This window comes from Pieris napi, chromosome 1 (assembly GCF_905475465.1).
Source record: "Pieris napi chromosome 1, ilPieNapi1.2, whole genome shotgun sequence".
In the NCBI taxonomy this organism is placed as follows: Eukaryota; Metazoa; Arthropoda; class Insecta; order Lepidoptera; family Pieridae; genus Pieris; species Pieris napi.
The window spans coordinates 4,274,669-4,287,433 of NC_062234.1; the positions used below are offsets into that span (position 1 = coordinate 4,274,669).

Here is a 12,765-nt window from a genome sequence, read left to right on the forward strand (position 1 = left end):
CCCAGTAACTGGCTGGTCTCAGCATCAACCAGGAAAATACCGAGTAACTCCAAATGACGACAGCCGTAATTAGCCAAATGATCTTGAGATGAACCAATATAGGAACTGCTCAATTGTGGTATTTGGGTTGCACCGTAAACGTTTACAACAGTAGAGAAGACGAAGAGAATGGACCTGCTGTAGTTAAAAGCCAGCAATCGCCGGGAGGTGGCAGAGGACAGGAAGTGTTGGAAATTTCTAATTTCTTGGAGGCAATGACACTTGGGGTCGCAGAGCCAGCGGAGTGTGTGTGTGAGTGAACACAGACAAAGAATACTTGATATTAGGGCGTTCAATCAAACAAATACATTTTTCGTAGTAAAGATATGCCATAAACGCGTTATTTTTCGTTAACTCTGATATTGTAGTATGAACGACAAAGAAAAAAATTTAATCATTGACACAATAACATTTATTTGCTATAATTTTCTAATGATTTAATAAACTCCTGTCTAGCGACGTAAGTATCATAGGCAAACCATTCTTCAGAAGCATCTGACGCCTCGGGTTTGGAAGGTTTCACTTGCTTATCTCTCCAGTTCTTTGCAAGCTCTCTTGCTTTCTGAAATGCGATATTTTTTAATTAACACTGGAATTTATAAGATCACGGCAAGTCAAATGAGATGCCTGAAAGTTATCGTAGAAGAAAAAATGATAAAATAGTATCCAAATATAAAATAAAACGTGCGTTCTTTACACGCGTTAGAAGTTATACTTCTTTGGCGTAACAAGATAAAAATCTTTTCAAAAATTTTATTCTACGTTTGTAGAAAAATTACACTAACAATAGAAAATACTAAAATGTTGACTATAGCTAATTTCAGGGTGTCGGGTTTTTCGTGACGGTGTGCGCGCGCATCGTAAAAATATAGTCTCATAATTTTTCCCTAACGCGCCAAAAGAAGTATAACTTCAAAAATATTACACTGTCTCCTAAAGCACTGATCTATTTAATCACACAATTTAAAAAAAAAATGAATGAGCAAGTATTAAGATAAATAAATCGCGTCACCTCTTTACGTTTTCTGAATATCAGCTCACGATACTCATGAGCTTTTTGTTTCTCCTTTTCAATCTCAGTAATAGTGCGTCTATACCTGTTTCACAAAAAAATATTTATTAAAAAAAAACTAACTGACACTTCAGCAGCACCCATCGGGGTGATGGATATTATAAAATTTTTTGGTATGTTTAGTTTTTTCTTACACAAATTCTCTAAAACCCGAGGCCCTGCCACGATTTCCAGCGTAAAAATGTTGTTTCTGTTCGGAATGCTAAATAGGGCTGACAAACCAGAAGAAATATGTTACAGGATAATGTATAGTAATTGGTAATTAAAACTCACTTGTGGTAAAGCAGTTTATGGGCCAAGAAGTGAATAGGATTCTTTGGCTGTGCTTTTGCAACATCATGTAATGCGTCGGGCAAAATGTGACCAAAATTGTTCCATAGGTAATTAACAGTTTCTGTATCAAGTTTCTCTGCAGACATCCGAGTAAATTAGTCTAGCCAACAGTTTTATAAATGTTTATGTGAAATAATCATAAAACTAATGTCACCTTTTTTATCAACCGCATTAGATTTCGGCAGTATTTCAAAGTCAAACGGATCTTTTACTTCCATTTTACACTCCTTGTTAGGTCGGTCAGAGTGACCGCAGTCCTTTGTAACTTTAACTCTAACATCGTTCTCTAACTTGTAGAGACTACTACATGGTGCAACTTGGTATAGATTTTCGCCATTTTTTATCGTGTAACGGCCATAAGAGTCGTAAAAATAAAGATCGTTTTCATTTGTTTGTAGCTAAAATTATCAAATGTTTAATTGCGTTCGTAATTATAAAAATTAAATTGTTTTTTATTACGAAATATACATCCTTACGTCAACAAACTCCCCTTTACAGTCAACATGAAACATGTTCAGCCCGTAATCATAGAAGTAAACTTTATGTCCATAGTCGTCCACGTAATATGTACCGATTTGGTCACTATAGAATTTTCGGTCCGGTCCTACAATGATAGTAAACAACAATGTATTTTGGGAGAGCATGTGATTTGATATTTCAAACACGGACCTTTTACGCTGAAGAATGTGAAAAGCGATTTGGCAGCATTGAGCCTCAATTTGTGAAGTCGCTCCAAGCGCTGCCGCACACACAGCTCTAAATTCTCTGAAGATTCATATGTTTTCTCTGGATTCTCTAAAACCCTGTATTTATTATAAACTTTGAGTCATTTATATCATGTACCTATTACATTATAAAACATTTAAAAAGGTAAAAAGTATAGAGTTTGGATATTAGACTACAAATACTTATTTTAAGTTTTTTCGTACTCTATGTAGGTAATTTCAGCAGCTGTCAAATTATCTCTTTCTGCATTTAACTTTTTTATTGTGTCGTAGATAATATTAAATTCTTTAACTTTTTCCCGCCAGTAGGCCACTTCCTCTTTTAGCCGCTCTGTTGGAACATGCTTAGAGTCCTCTATTTTGTCCTTTATAATTGTTATACTCCGTTGAACCTTGAGAAGATTTACAAATATATTCCTGGTGTTAAAAATGAGTTGAGTTTATTTTAGTTATAATATTCCTAAAATAATTAAATTTACACCGACGTACCGTAGCGGTCGGGCCGTTTTAAGCGTTCTATTGCCTGCAGCGGGTTGTTTATGCGTAAAATGTATAATGCTTTTATTTACGTACATTATTTTAAATTCGTAATACTCGCACAGAACAGAGCGGTGTTGGCTTAGTGGTATCAGTGTACGATTGCCTGAGGTCGTGGGAGGAGGTTTAAGCCCCGACTGTGGACCAAAGGACTTTCTGTCTACATAGACAGTGTTATAGGCGCCTATAACACTCGCTCGTAAAGTGAAGGCAAACATCGTGAAGAAACTGCCATGCCTTAGACCCAAAAAGTCGACAGGGTGTCAGACACAGAAGGCTGATAACGTTCTTGCTTATTAAAAACAGATACAGAAATCTGAGGCCCAGGCATAAAAATGTGTAGCGCAATTGTTTTATTAATACCCGCGTTAATGATTTAGAACGTTATTAAAGTTACCTCGGCGATTTCCACCGATGAACGTATATCTTGCCTAAATATAGTCATGTGTTCTTTATTCTTGTCATAAAGTTGATCAAGAAGACTGGTAAGGCTGGCATTGCATTCTTCTTGAATATTGCATAGGTTTGAGCTGACACGTTTGTTAATTTCTTCAAGGCTGACTCGAATTCGTTCAATCTATTACAAGTATAGATTTATAACCATAAGTGTTAATTATCTCGTGAATTTTTATAATTTGATCGTTAACAGTTTTACCTACTATATAATATACCTTAACGTATACAATACATTGTGTGTGTAACTAGCGAGTAGGTACCTAAGCGTTACATTACGCGCCTATTGAAAATACAAGCAATTTTAATTTATACCAGTGACTTTGCCAGGCAACGTGGAAATGACTAGGTAGTTAAGGGTAAGATTCAGAAACGACTCCCGTATTAGATTTGACACACGGGAGTCAAACTTAGTTGTCTTGACTGTGAATCGTATGCTTAGATGCTCTGTTATCAATACAGATTATAAATCAAGAATAATATATTATTGTTCAGAAGTAGGTGGTTAAGGACTCGTTAGCTTAACACCTTTTAGTAACTTAACTCTAACTCTAACTTAGAAGGGTAGGTACGATAATTAAGAAGTAAATACCTACATATTTACCGTGACTAAATTATTCTAAATCACAGTACTAACGTTTCTAGCCAGTGCTAATGCAATATATTCATATGTAAAGGCAAAAATGCTATTTTTATTTTTTAGCGATAGTGAGAAGTGCTCCTTGACAAATTTTTCAACTCTTTCTTGCGTATCGAAGGATTGCAGCTGTTCTCTTAACTGAAATAATTTATCCATAGCAATATTATACATGCGTTCTATTTCTTCATATGTTTGTTTTTCTATAGCTGATTCGATTGGTAGAAAGTTTCTACCGAAATCGACTTGCTTCACTTGGTGTAAGTGAATTGTAAGTTCCATTATATGCAAAAGCTTTTCTTTGTCAATATTATAACAGAGTTTATCTGCTACTCTGATAGACTCGTCCATAACATCGATCCAATGGAAAGAATAACTATTAACAATTTTTTTCAAATCTCCGTAATATGTATGGTAAGACCCATCTTTAAATTCAGTACTGAAAATAAGTTTTATATAATGCTTTAGTTTTGGTACTATGTCTTCATGTAATATAAGATAAACGCTTTCGAGAGTCCATCTTCTTATTTTTTGTAAATAATCCTTGTAAAAATTCATAACTCCAAAAGCCTATAGTGATCCCACAACTGACTGAAAAATTCAAAAAGTCAATTTACATTGTAGTCTTTGATAGGATATGACTCATCAAAATTTATAACATAAACTTTTTGGAGACGATTTAAGAATTAAAATACTCTACGCTACCTTTAACAAGTTTTTCGGGCTGGTTCTCGGGAAGTGTACGAAACTATTACATCACGAGAATATAGACCAAACAAAAAAAAGTGTCTATTACCAGTAGACATTGAATAAATACATTGTACTTGCTGTTAAAATATTATTATGTACTTGAGAAATGTGGTATTGTGTGTGTGTGCACCAGTATGGACAGTATATAGCATCACTTTTAACTTTAAAACATAGAAGGAAAGATCAGAATACATCACCATTGATATTGAATTTTTTTCTCTAAGACAGAGAGGGAAATTGATAAAATGGGAAGAATACATGTGTCTCATAATATATAATAGCTATATCTATGGTTACTGGCAATACAAACTTCTTGATCTCGAGGGCTATGACGAGTCTCGATAAGAAGGAATTAAAATAGGCCATAGGACTATAAATCCGATGTTTTTGAAGATTGAGCCTTAGACAAAACAAAACTTTGTGAGAGACCTCCGACCGAATTGTGAGAAACTTTTGTATCTCGGTTTTTTCAACTTAAAAAATCCCTTGTTATAAAACGGGAACCATACCAACTATTATTTGGTCCTGCGTTGATCCTATATTTTTTTCTTTTATACCTAATGACATAACACACATTTTTATAATTTATATTCATGCTTATGGATTGATATGGCAGATGGAGACTTTGTCACTAGTAAAAGTCTGTTGCATCGCACGCCGCACGGTGAAATCAACACAATTTGGAAAATACGCAGGACCGCTGTTCCCGGTTGCTACAAAAATAAATGCAATACAAGCATTGTAATTATTTTTGTGGATCCCAAACAAAATTAAGTGTAAATTGATTTTATAGTAACAATGAATTAATTAATATTAAATATATGGCCATTTTAGTATAGGGTCTGAACTGAAGTGGGACTCCCGAACTTGGGAGTGAAAGGCAAGCGAGGGATATTTTAGTTTTACACAAATTTAGTGAAGGGTAGCTTCTTGTATTAAAAAAAATGGTGCGTGTACTTATGTACGCGCGTAAGAAGTTATACTTCTTTGGCTTTCTTTATTTTTTTAAAATATTAAATAATTAATAATAAATATTTAGCGTTAATAATTTAACAATATTTAATATTTAGTATATTATTCAATTATTAAATAATATTAATAATTATTATTATTTATTATTTTATTATATTATTAATTCAATTTAATAACTAGGTATGTTTCATAACCTTTTAACTCAGTAACAATAGGTCTTTGTGAAAAAGCATTGCTAACTTTCTTTGAAAAAATAATTAAAACTCCTTTATTTGTTTAAAAGGTACTACAATTAATGTCATTATAGTCATTCAAAATTCTTGGCATAGCTGCTAACGTCACGCATATTCTATTTCTATTTACTTGTAGATTGTCTTATTCTCATCTCGCTCGCGCACGCTCGGCGCCCATACTGATAATTTTGTGTCACGGTGCGCGCGCATCGTAAAATTTCACTCTCATAAATTTTTCATAACGCGCCTAAAGAAGTATAACTTCAAAAATAACAAATGTAAAAGTATTACAATAATTTAATAATATAGATTAATTGACTTTATTGATTAGTAAATTCTGTTGGCAGTAGTGCCAACTTGGGAGTTTTCCCCCCAAATTTAGGGGGGAAGAAAGCACATCGAGGGGGTTTAAAGATTTTTTTTTTCAAGAAAAATGCACGTTTCTATAATTTTTACTGAGCCTCGATCCGAAGCAACAACCTAAACATAAAAAAATAATATTAAAAAAACTATAACACTCCAAGATAGAAATAGCAGCTATTTCATACTACTATATGATTTTAATGCATATTTGAAATCGATACTACAACAAAAACTTAGGGTGTTTTAATCGATATTTGTTGTTGGTTCTAGCGAAAAATTCTGTAGGGGTTGACAACACTGTTGTAGACTTGTAGTCTTTGACATTAGTGTATTATCTTTGATATCAACTTTCAAACTAAAAAAAATTATCGATAATATTCAATATTGATTACTAAATAATATTTTTATCTGATTAGAATATCAGAAATTTGAGACACAATAACTATGGTTTAATATTACAAGTACATTGTTATTCTAATCAAATACGTCTTACTAGAAATTATCATCCACAGGCATTAAACTAGAAAAAAAGTCCTTGTATTTTTCCGGATAAGAAATATAAGTCCAGGTAATTCTTACTTATTTTTCATACATGTGTTTGTTACAATTAAGTTTAACTATATTGTTTATTACATAACAATGTTTCGTTATATGTATTTAAATCTAATAAACATGTTGTATAACCAATGCAGACAACATGCCTGTTTAAAGGTTTCTAGTTTACATTTATGATTCAAAGTTACTTTATTTTTGTAGTAAGATTCTGGAAATGAGCCCATCTATAAATTTGTATTTCGTAATCATTATTGGCATTGTTCCTTTTATATGTAATAGTAAATGATACATTCAGAAATATTTGATATCTGTTAACAGGTTCTTTGTTAATCATGATGCAGTGAGGTCATTCATTTGTTTTAATTCTCCATTTTGGTAAGTTTTATAATGGCAAGATATTTTGAAAACACAACTGTTTTCAACTTTAGTTGGGATCAAGTTGCACTAGGATATTGGAGGAGATATCCTAATCCACAAAGGTATTTTAATATTTATGGTTTCAAACTGTAATATGTTTAATGATTAATCAAAATAATGGTTACTATGAATATATGTATTTTTCAGCTCACATGTTCTATCTGAAGATACTTGGAGTAGATATGTTAAGGATGGATGTCTGTACACTAAAAGATTGTTAACCAAAACTAATAGAGTGCCAAAATGGGGAGAAAGGTAAGATAGATAATTTATGTGATAAAAAAATTTTCTTATAGTAATTATTGGATTGAGTAACTCATTCAAATTCTTACATGTAAGTTTATTGTATCATAAGTCATGTAATGTTATTCTCAGATTTTTATACTAAGTGATAAGCTGGCATTACAAATATAAAGTAACAAATTTAATATACTCATTTTTCAATATATGAATTAGAATATTTCATTTTAAGTAAACTGTCCTTAAAGTTAAGAGTAGTTAGTAATAATACAAAGTTCAATCTGCATATTACACTAACTTCAGTTAACACTTTTTTATTCTAGAAGTTTATTATTTGAAATATTGACTTAGTAAACAAAACTGTAAATTTACATCATTAATATCTCAGCTTTATATTTGATTTTTCACTTTTTGAAAGGTGACTAATAAAAATATTTACTTCTCAGATTTTTTAATGCAAAATCTGTGAAAATTATTGAGGAGAGTATTGTAGATCCTGAAAAGAAAGTTCTCATCACATACACCAGAAATCTAGGCTATACCAAAGTTATGGTCAGTATAATATGTAATACAAAACTCTTAAGTTAACTTACATGTTAATTTTTTAATTACTTTAAAATTAAATTGGATACAGACACTATATGTTCTTTCTCTAGAGTGTGGTTGAAAGGGTGGAATACAGGCCATCAGGTGCTTCTCAAACAGTGGCACTTAGGTCTGCATGGGTTGACTCACAAGTATTTGGGTTCTCTCGTGCAATACGAGCATTTGGAGTTGACCGTTTCCGCAAGAATGCGTCACACATGGTAAGTTGTTGATGCATGTTGATAGAATTTTAATGGGCAAAATATTTGTTTTGCTAAATATTTATTAACTACTTTTGTTGGTCAAAAGTGTTGCACCGGTTCAAAATAATGTTGTGTAAAGTAAAATCAGACTAATTGTACTCATTTAACTATTGTTTTATCTCTTTCTGTCAAATTATATTTACACTGTGAATGATCAAAACTACCTCAATACGTGAGGATGAATTATATCAATGATATTACAATATGACAATGGTGTAGTTAACTGATTGAATTGCACCTTGACACCTTCATTAAAATGGTACAATGTAACTTATTTATGTATCAATAAGGCGGTAGCATTTGTATAGCAAAAATAAGATACCCTTAGTTTAGAAAACTTAGAAGAACTTATCTATTGTATTCAATAAAACATGCAGGTCAATTCCTATGCTCCAGGTATTTATAGAAAATAAGTTAGGTTTAAAGGTCCAAGTCAGTATCTCTTAGTTGTATCTTTTAGTGAGTTGGTATGTGGATGTCACAAGAGTGTTGAATGCAGTATATTCTTTTTATTATTCCAGGTGAATGGTTTCAACTATGTACTAAGCAATATGTTTCCGCGTCAAGTACCACAACACACAGTGACCCATACACTTAAAGAAATGCGTGAAGCAGCTGCAGCAGCAACTGACCGAGCTAAAGCAAACGTTTTGTCCTCTGTTAATAGAACATAACAGGATTAGTGCCGTGAGGCTATATTGGAGTACAAATGACTTGATAGAAATGAATTTGAAGTTATGATTTACTTAGTGTTATAAATCTACATGTCATACAATTATATATATAGAATATACTAAAATATTGAATATAACATTGAAAAAATATTTAAAACTTAACTATGTATATCATACTAATGCAGCCTAATCTTATCTATTTAAAGAAACGGTAATATTCTCAAAATAAAACATACATTGCTCATATGTTTAATTCAGAGAAAAATTATTAGATAAGTAGGTAATAAAAGTGAATGCATGTGAAGATTTTTTGAAAATCATAAAGTTTATTATTTTTTACAAACTAAGGTGCCATCTGGAGGATTAACCTCACATAAACATTATAGTAGGCACTCTTATGTTCCTCCAAAACATGGGCCTTTGGTTTTTTAATAATATAATTTAGTATAAATTTGTAAAGTGAAGATAGATAACATTATATAGTTATGGATTTAACAATGTTTAATACATCTGTCAATCAAGATATGACAATTTATCCTAAATCCTATAATATAAAAGATTATGATTAGTAATAGTTGTAGTTGCCTTATCATTCTATTTGTGTAAATATGTGTAAAAATGGAGTTTATTATTTAGCATAGGAGTAACAAAATGCTTGAAAATCGATGCTTTTATTGAAAGATAATAATTGATACTAAGTATTTACGTTTTCTTATAAATTGATTTTTTCCATTAGGTTGGAAAAATAATTTGTTTGTAAATACATAGCTGAAATTCTCACTGCCTCAAGCAATTGATATTTGTAAGTGTTGAATATATTTTAACAACATTCCATCAGATAAGTAGTAAACAAATTTTTTTCAAAAATTTGTAAGTGTTATGTTAAAAAAACCAGGTCTAATTTATTTTTGAATTATATTCAATGCATTTAAATTGTTTATATTTGTCATTAATTTAAATGATATCATGTTCACAATTAAACAAATTTTATATTGAATACAAAAGCATTGAATATTAATAAATAATAAGCAAGCATTTTCCTGTTTTGTAGTATGTAGTTATATAAATATCAAAAACCAAACTGCTGCATCCTTAGTGGTAACAGGTAATTTTTTAAATTACTTGTAAGAATTAAATCAACAAAATATTATAATCAAATATATGAGCTAAAAGTCACAATTGTATTCTTATTTATTTTGTCATTGCCATGAATCAACTCTTTGTTATGCTAATAATTACAATTAATGCAAAAGCACAGATTTTAATGTGCTATGTGCATTGTCCAAGCATTTTCTGATTGATTCTAATAGGTTATTATTATAATATTATGTATTTAGGTAAATTATTATGTTATGTATTTTTTTATAGGTGAATAGCAACATGCCACATGCATTTTTACACTGACACAGTTGGGATTATGCTTCTACAGGATTACTAACAATGTTGCAACCATCATTATAAATATCAAAACAAACAAATTGAATACATCTTTACTACAACTAACCAGAAATACAATTAATTTTTTACTTGATTTTTATTGCAGCTCGCAACCTAGCACTTCTACTTCTAGCATTTCGTAAGACTTCTTCTTCTGTTGGGATATCAACATGCTTATTTAATTGTTTCCAAGGGGTATCCAAAAAATGATTGATAGTGTCTTGATCTTGTACTAACAAAGGGTTTAGGTATCTCAAAGGAATAGGGTTAGCTGTTTCATTAACAATATTGCCTGCTATATGACGTTTGACAATTGTATCTTCAAGAGAATGAAAACATATTGTAATTAATCTACCATTGAGTTTTAAATAGTATTTAGCTAAGACCATGCCATAATTCAATTCATTAAGTTCATTGTTTACAAATATTCGAAGAGCTTGAAAAACTTTTGTGGCATTTGATTGTGGCCGTTGAAGCTTATCTAAACGATATTCATTAGGGCAACAAGAATCAACTACATCTACTAACTCTTGAGTGGTATCAATGTTTTTAATCATATATCTTGCTTGAATAATTGTTTGTGCAATTTTGGCTGCATTTTTTTCCTCACCATAAACCTTAAAAATTTTGTATAGTTCATTTTCATTGGCCGTGGCTAAAACTTCTCTTGCTGTGATTTGATTAGGATCTCTACCAGCATCCATTCTCATATCTAAAAGGCCATTTTTACTTATGGAAAATCCTCTTTCTCCATTATCTAATTGCATAGATGAACAACCAAAATCAAATAGTATTCCATCTACTGTTGACTGTTTAATTCCTTTTTTTTCTAACAAACTTGGTAATTCACTGAATCTCCCTAAAAGGGGTGTCACTCTATTTGGGAACTTTTCAGCTAATTTAACAGCCTTTTCATAAGCGTTAGGATCTCTGTCTAATGTAATTAATTTACAATTCGATGATTTCAGAATTTTTTTTGAATGACCACCAGCCCCAAATGTCATGTCAATAAAAATTTCATTATTACCAGGTTGAAGGTAATTTAGAACTTCATCTAGCATAACAGGAGTGTGGTCTTTAAATTTCTTGACTTCTGTTGCGAACCGACGATTGTGGATACCCCACTGTTGAAATATAAGTTTGAAAATCATTTTGAATCCTTTTTAAAGATCTTATGAAAGAAACTTTTATTTTCCTCTTTTAAATAATCTAACACTTCATTAGAAAGAATTATATTGCACTCTTCAGTATTTAGACCTGTTGCAGAACTTTGTCTTATTCTCTTGTATTTCTTTTTGTAGTAGTTGTCAGCTAATTTATTTAATGAATTGTACTGCTGATTGCAAAACTCTGAGTTAAGATCCTGTGAATTGGACAATTCAAAGGCTCTCTTAACTGTATCCCGAATCAATTTACCAAGGTCCCTAAACAATAAAGAAATAATGTAATCTTAACTAAGTAGTACCAGTTAGGGAAATACTAGATTTCAATATGTATAGTAATTTCTAAAAATGACAACACACAAAACTTTAATTTCAAAATAGTTACTGATGGAGTAGTCTATTTTTCAGTAGGGATAATATTGTCAACAACAATAGTTAAGTACCAAATAATCGAAACATATTTCACATTAGTTGCTCTAAACACAGAAATAAATAAAAAACAAATTAAATTTTGCTTATCAGATAGTTATTGCAATATTTTTTTAAGACATAATTTGTATCAAACTAATTTTTTACTCCATCGTACTAGAATGTCTCTTTTCCACTCTCTACAAAAAACAGAACAGATCATATTACAGTTATTATAGTAGTTAGTTTTATAATGAAATCTCTTAAAGGAAAACAATACTAACCTATCACCTTTATTGCTGTCCACTGGCCACTTGGCTATTAACCTCGTAAATCTTTTATACTGCGTTGTCATTGCTATACGCCTAGCATCTTTTCCCTTTTATAAATAAATAATTAGTCTTAAACAAATAAAGTTTTCTTTTCTATATTATATATATATTTTTTAATTTATGTAATACAATCAATAATGATAGTATATAAATAGCCTATTTTTCTTAGTTGGTATATACTAACTTGACGGTTGACTGGTTATATGGGAACTGTCAACTGACAACTGTCAGTACTCTGTTGTCATTCATGTGTAAGTTTACATTTCTAATTTCTATTTCTTTTAAAATTGTTTTCATTTATAATTCTAATTGCCTAGGAATATGACAATATACATGAAGCAGAGAATAGTGACTACTAGTAACAAGGCCAGCACCTAAATAATGGGGCAGGTACGCGTAGGATTACGCCGTACGCGTGGAGTAAGGAAGGTAAGAGGCGGGTAACTGAAAATGAACGATGGGAATATTGTCGTCTAACGACAGGAAGGACAGAGGGTTCGCTTGTTGACAGAACAACAAACAACAACCTAGACAATGTCTCGAAAGCACGACCTGAATTTTAACATAAACAGAACCT

General features: G+C 31.3%; 3 protein-coding genes across 5 annotated transcripts; 1 reads left to right on the forward strand and 2 right to left on the reverse strand.

Annotated features, from left to right (window-relative positions):
- Window positions 1–435: 435 nt before the first annotated feature.
- LOC125054363 lies at window positions 436–5,197 on the reverse strand. 3 transcript variants are annotated; one of them, XM_047656210.1, is made up of 10 exons: window positions 4,502–5,197; window positions 3,797–4,387; window positions 3,104–3,283; window positions 2,374–2,561; window positions 2,114–2,247; window positions 1,921–2,048; window positions 1,599–1,842; window positions 1,385–1,520; window positions 1,052–1,136; window positions 436–601 (listed from the first exon to the last, which is right to left on the reverse strand). In XM_047656210.1, exons 2-10 carry the CDS (start codon window positions 4,352–4,354, stop codon window positions 452–454), a joined length of 1,803 nt encoding a protein of 600 aa, XP_047512166.1. In that variant the 5' UTR covers window positions 4,355–4,387; window positions 4,502–5,197; the 3' UTR covers window positions 436–451. The 3 variants fall into 3 exon arrangements, with proteins under 3 accessions (XP_047512166.1, XP_047512183.1, XP_047512175.1); XM_047656227.1 differs by lacking the exons at window positions 3,797–4,387; window positions 4,502–5,197 and adding an exon at window positions 3,378–3,734; XM_047656219.1 differs by lacking the exons at window positions 3,797–4,387; window positions 4,502–5,197 and having other exon boundaries at window positions 3,104–3,734.
- Window positions 5,198–6,422: 1,225 nt separating this feature from the next.
- LOC125049206 (protein preli-like) lies at window positions 6,423–10,024 on the forward strand. Its single transcript, XM_047648358.1, has 6 exons — window positions 6,423–6,682; window positions 6,988–7,148; window positions 7,234–7,341; window positions 7,773–7,878; window positions 7,983–8,132; window positions 8,696–10,024. Exons 2-6 carry the CDS (start codon window positions 7,057–7,059, stop codon window positions 8,846–8,848), a joined length of 609 nt encoding a protein of 202 aa, XP_047504314.1. The 5' UTR covers window positions 6,423–6,682; window positions 6,988–7,056; the 3' UTR covers window positions 8,849–10,024.
- A 302-nt stretch (window positions 10,025–10,326) lies between these two features.
- LOC125049215 (probable methyltransferase-like protein 15 homolog) lies at window positions 10,327–12,368 on the reverse strand. The gene is made up of 3 exons (XM_047648369.1): window positions 12,141–12,368; window positions 11,471–11,709; window positions 10,327–11,378 (listed from the first exon to the last, which is right to left on the reverse strand). Exons 1-3 carry the CDS (start codon window positions 12,209–12,211, stop codon window positions 10,372–10,374), a joined length of 1,317 nt encoding a protein of 438 aa, XP_047504325.1. The 5' UTR covers window positions 12,212–12,368; the 3' UTR covers window positions 10,327–10,371.
- Between the last annotated feature and the right edge of the window lie 397 nt (window positions 12,369–12,765).

What these genes read in the sequence shown, in the direction of transcription:
- LOC125054363 (XM_047656210.1), bottom strand. Translation starts at nt 4,354, where the DNA reads ATGAATTTTTACAAGGATTATTTACAAAAAATAAGAAGATGGACTCTC. An exon ending in CATCGGTGGAAATCGCCGAG is followed by an intron (nt 2,562 to 3,103) that starts GTAACTTTAATA and finishes AATCTTCTCAAG; the next exon opens with GTTCAACGGAGTATAACAAT. An exon ending in CATAAACTGCTTTACCACAA is followed by an intron (nt 1,137 to 1,384) that starts GTGAGTTTTAAT and finishes TTTGTGAAACAG; the next exon opens with GTATAGACGCACTATTACTG.
- LOC125049206 (XM_047648358.1), top strand. Translation starts at nt 7,057, where the DNA reads ATGGCAAGATATTTTGAAAACACAACTGTTTTCAACTTTAGTTGGGAT. An exon ending in AGATATCCTAATCCACAAAG is followed by an intron (nt 7,149 to 7,233) that starts GTATTTTAATAT and finishes TGTATTTTTCAG; the next exon opens with CTCACATGTTCTATCTGAAG. An exon ending in GTGCCAAAATGGGGAGAAAG is followed by an intron (nt 7,342 to 7,772) that starts GTAAGATAGATA and finishes TTTACTTCTCAG; the next exon opens with ATTTTTTAATGCAAAATCTG.
- LOC125049215 (XM_047648369.1), bottom strand. Translation starts at nt 12,211, where the DNA reads ATGACAACGCAGTATAAAAGATTTACGAGGTTAATAGCCAAGTGGCCA. An exon ending in GACAGCAATAAAGGTGATAG is followed by an intron (nt 11,710 to 12,140) that starts GTTAGTATTGTT and finishes TTTATTGTTTAG; the next exon opens with GGACCTTGGTAAATTGATTC. An exon ending in TTTAAAAGAGGAAAATAAAA is followed by an intron (nt 11,379 to 11,470) that starts GTTTCTTTCATA and finishes GGTTCGCAACAG; the next exon opens with AAGTCAAGAAATTTAAAGAC.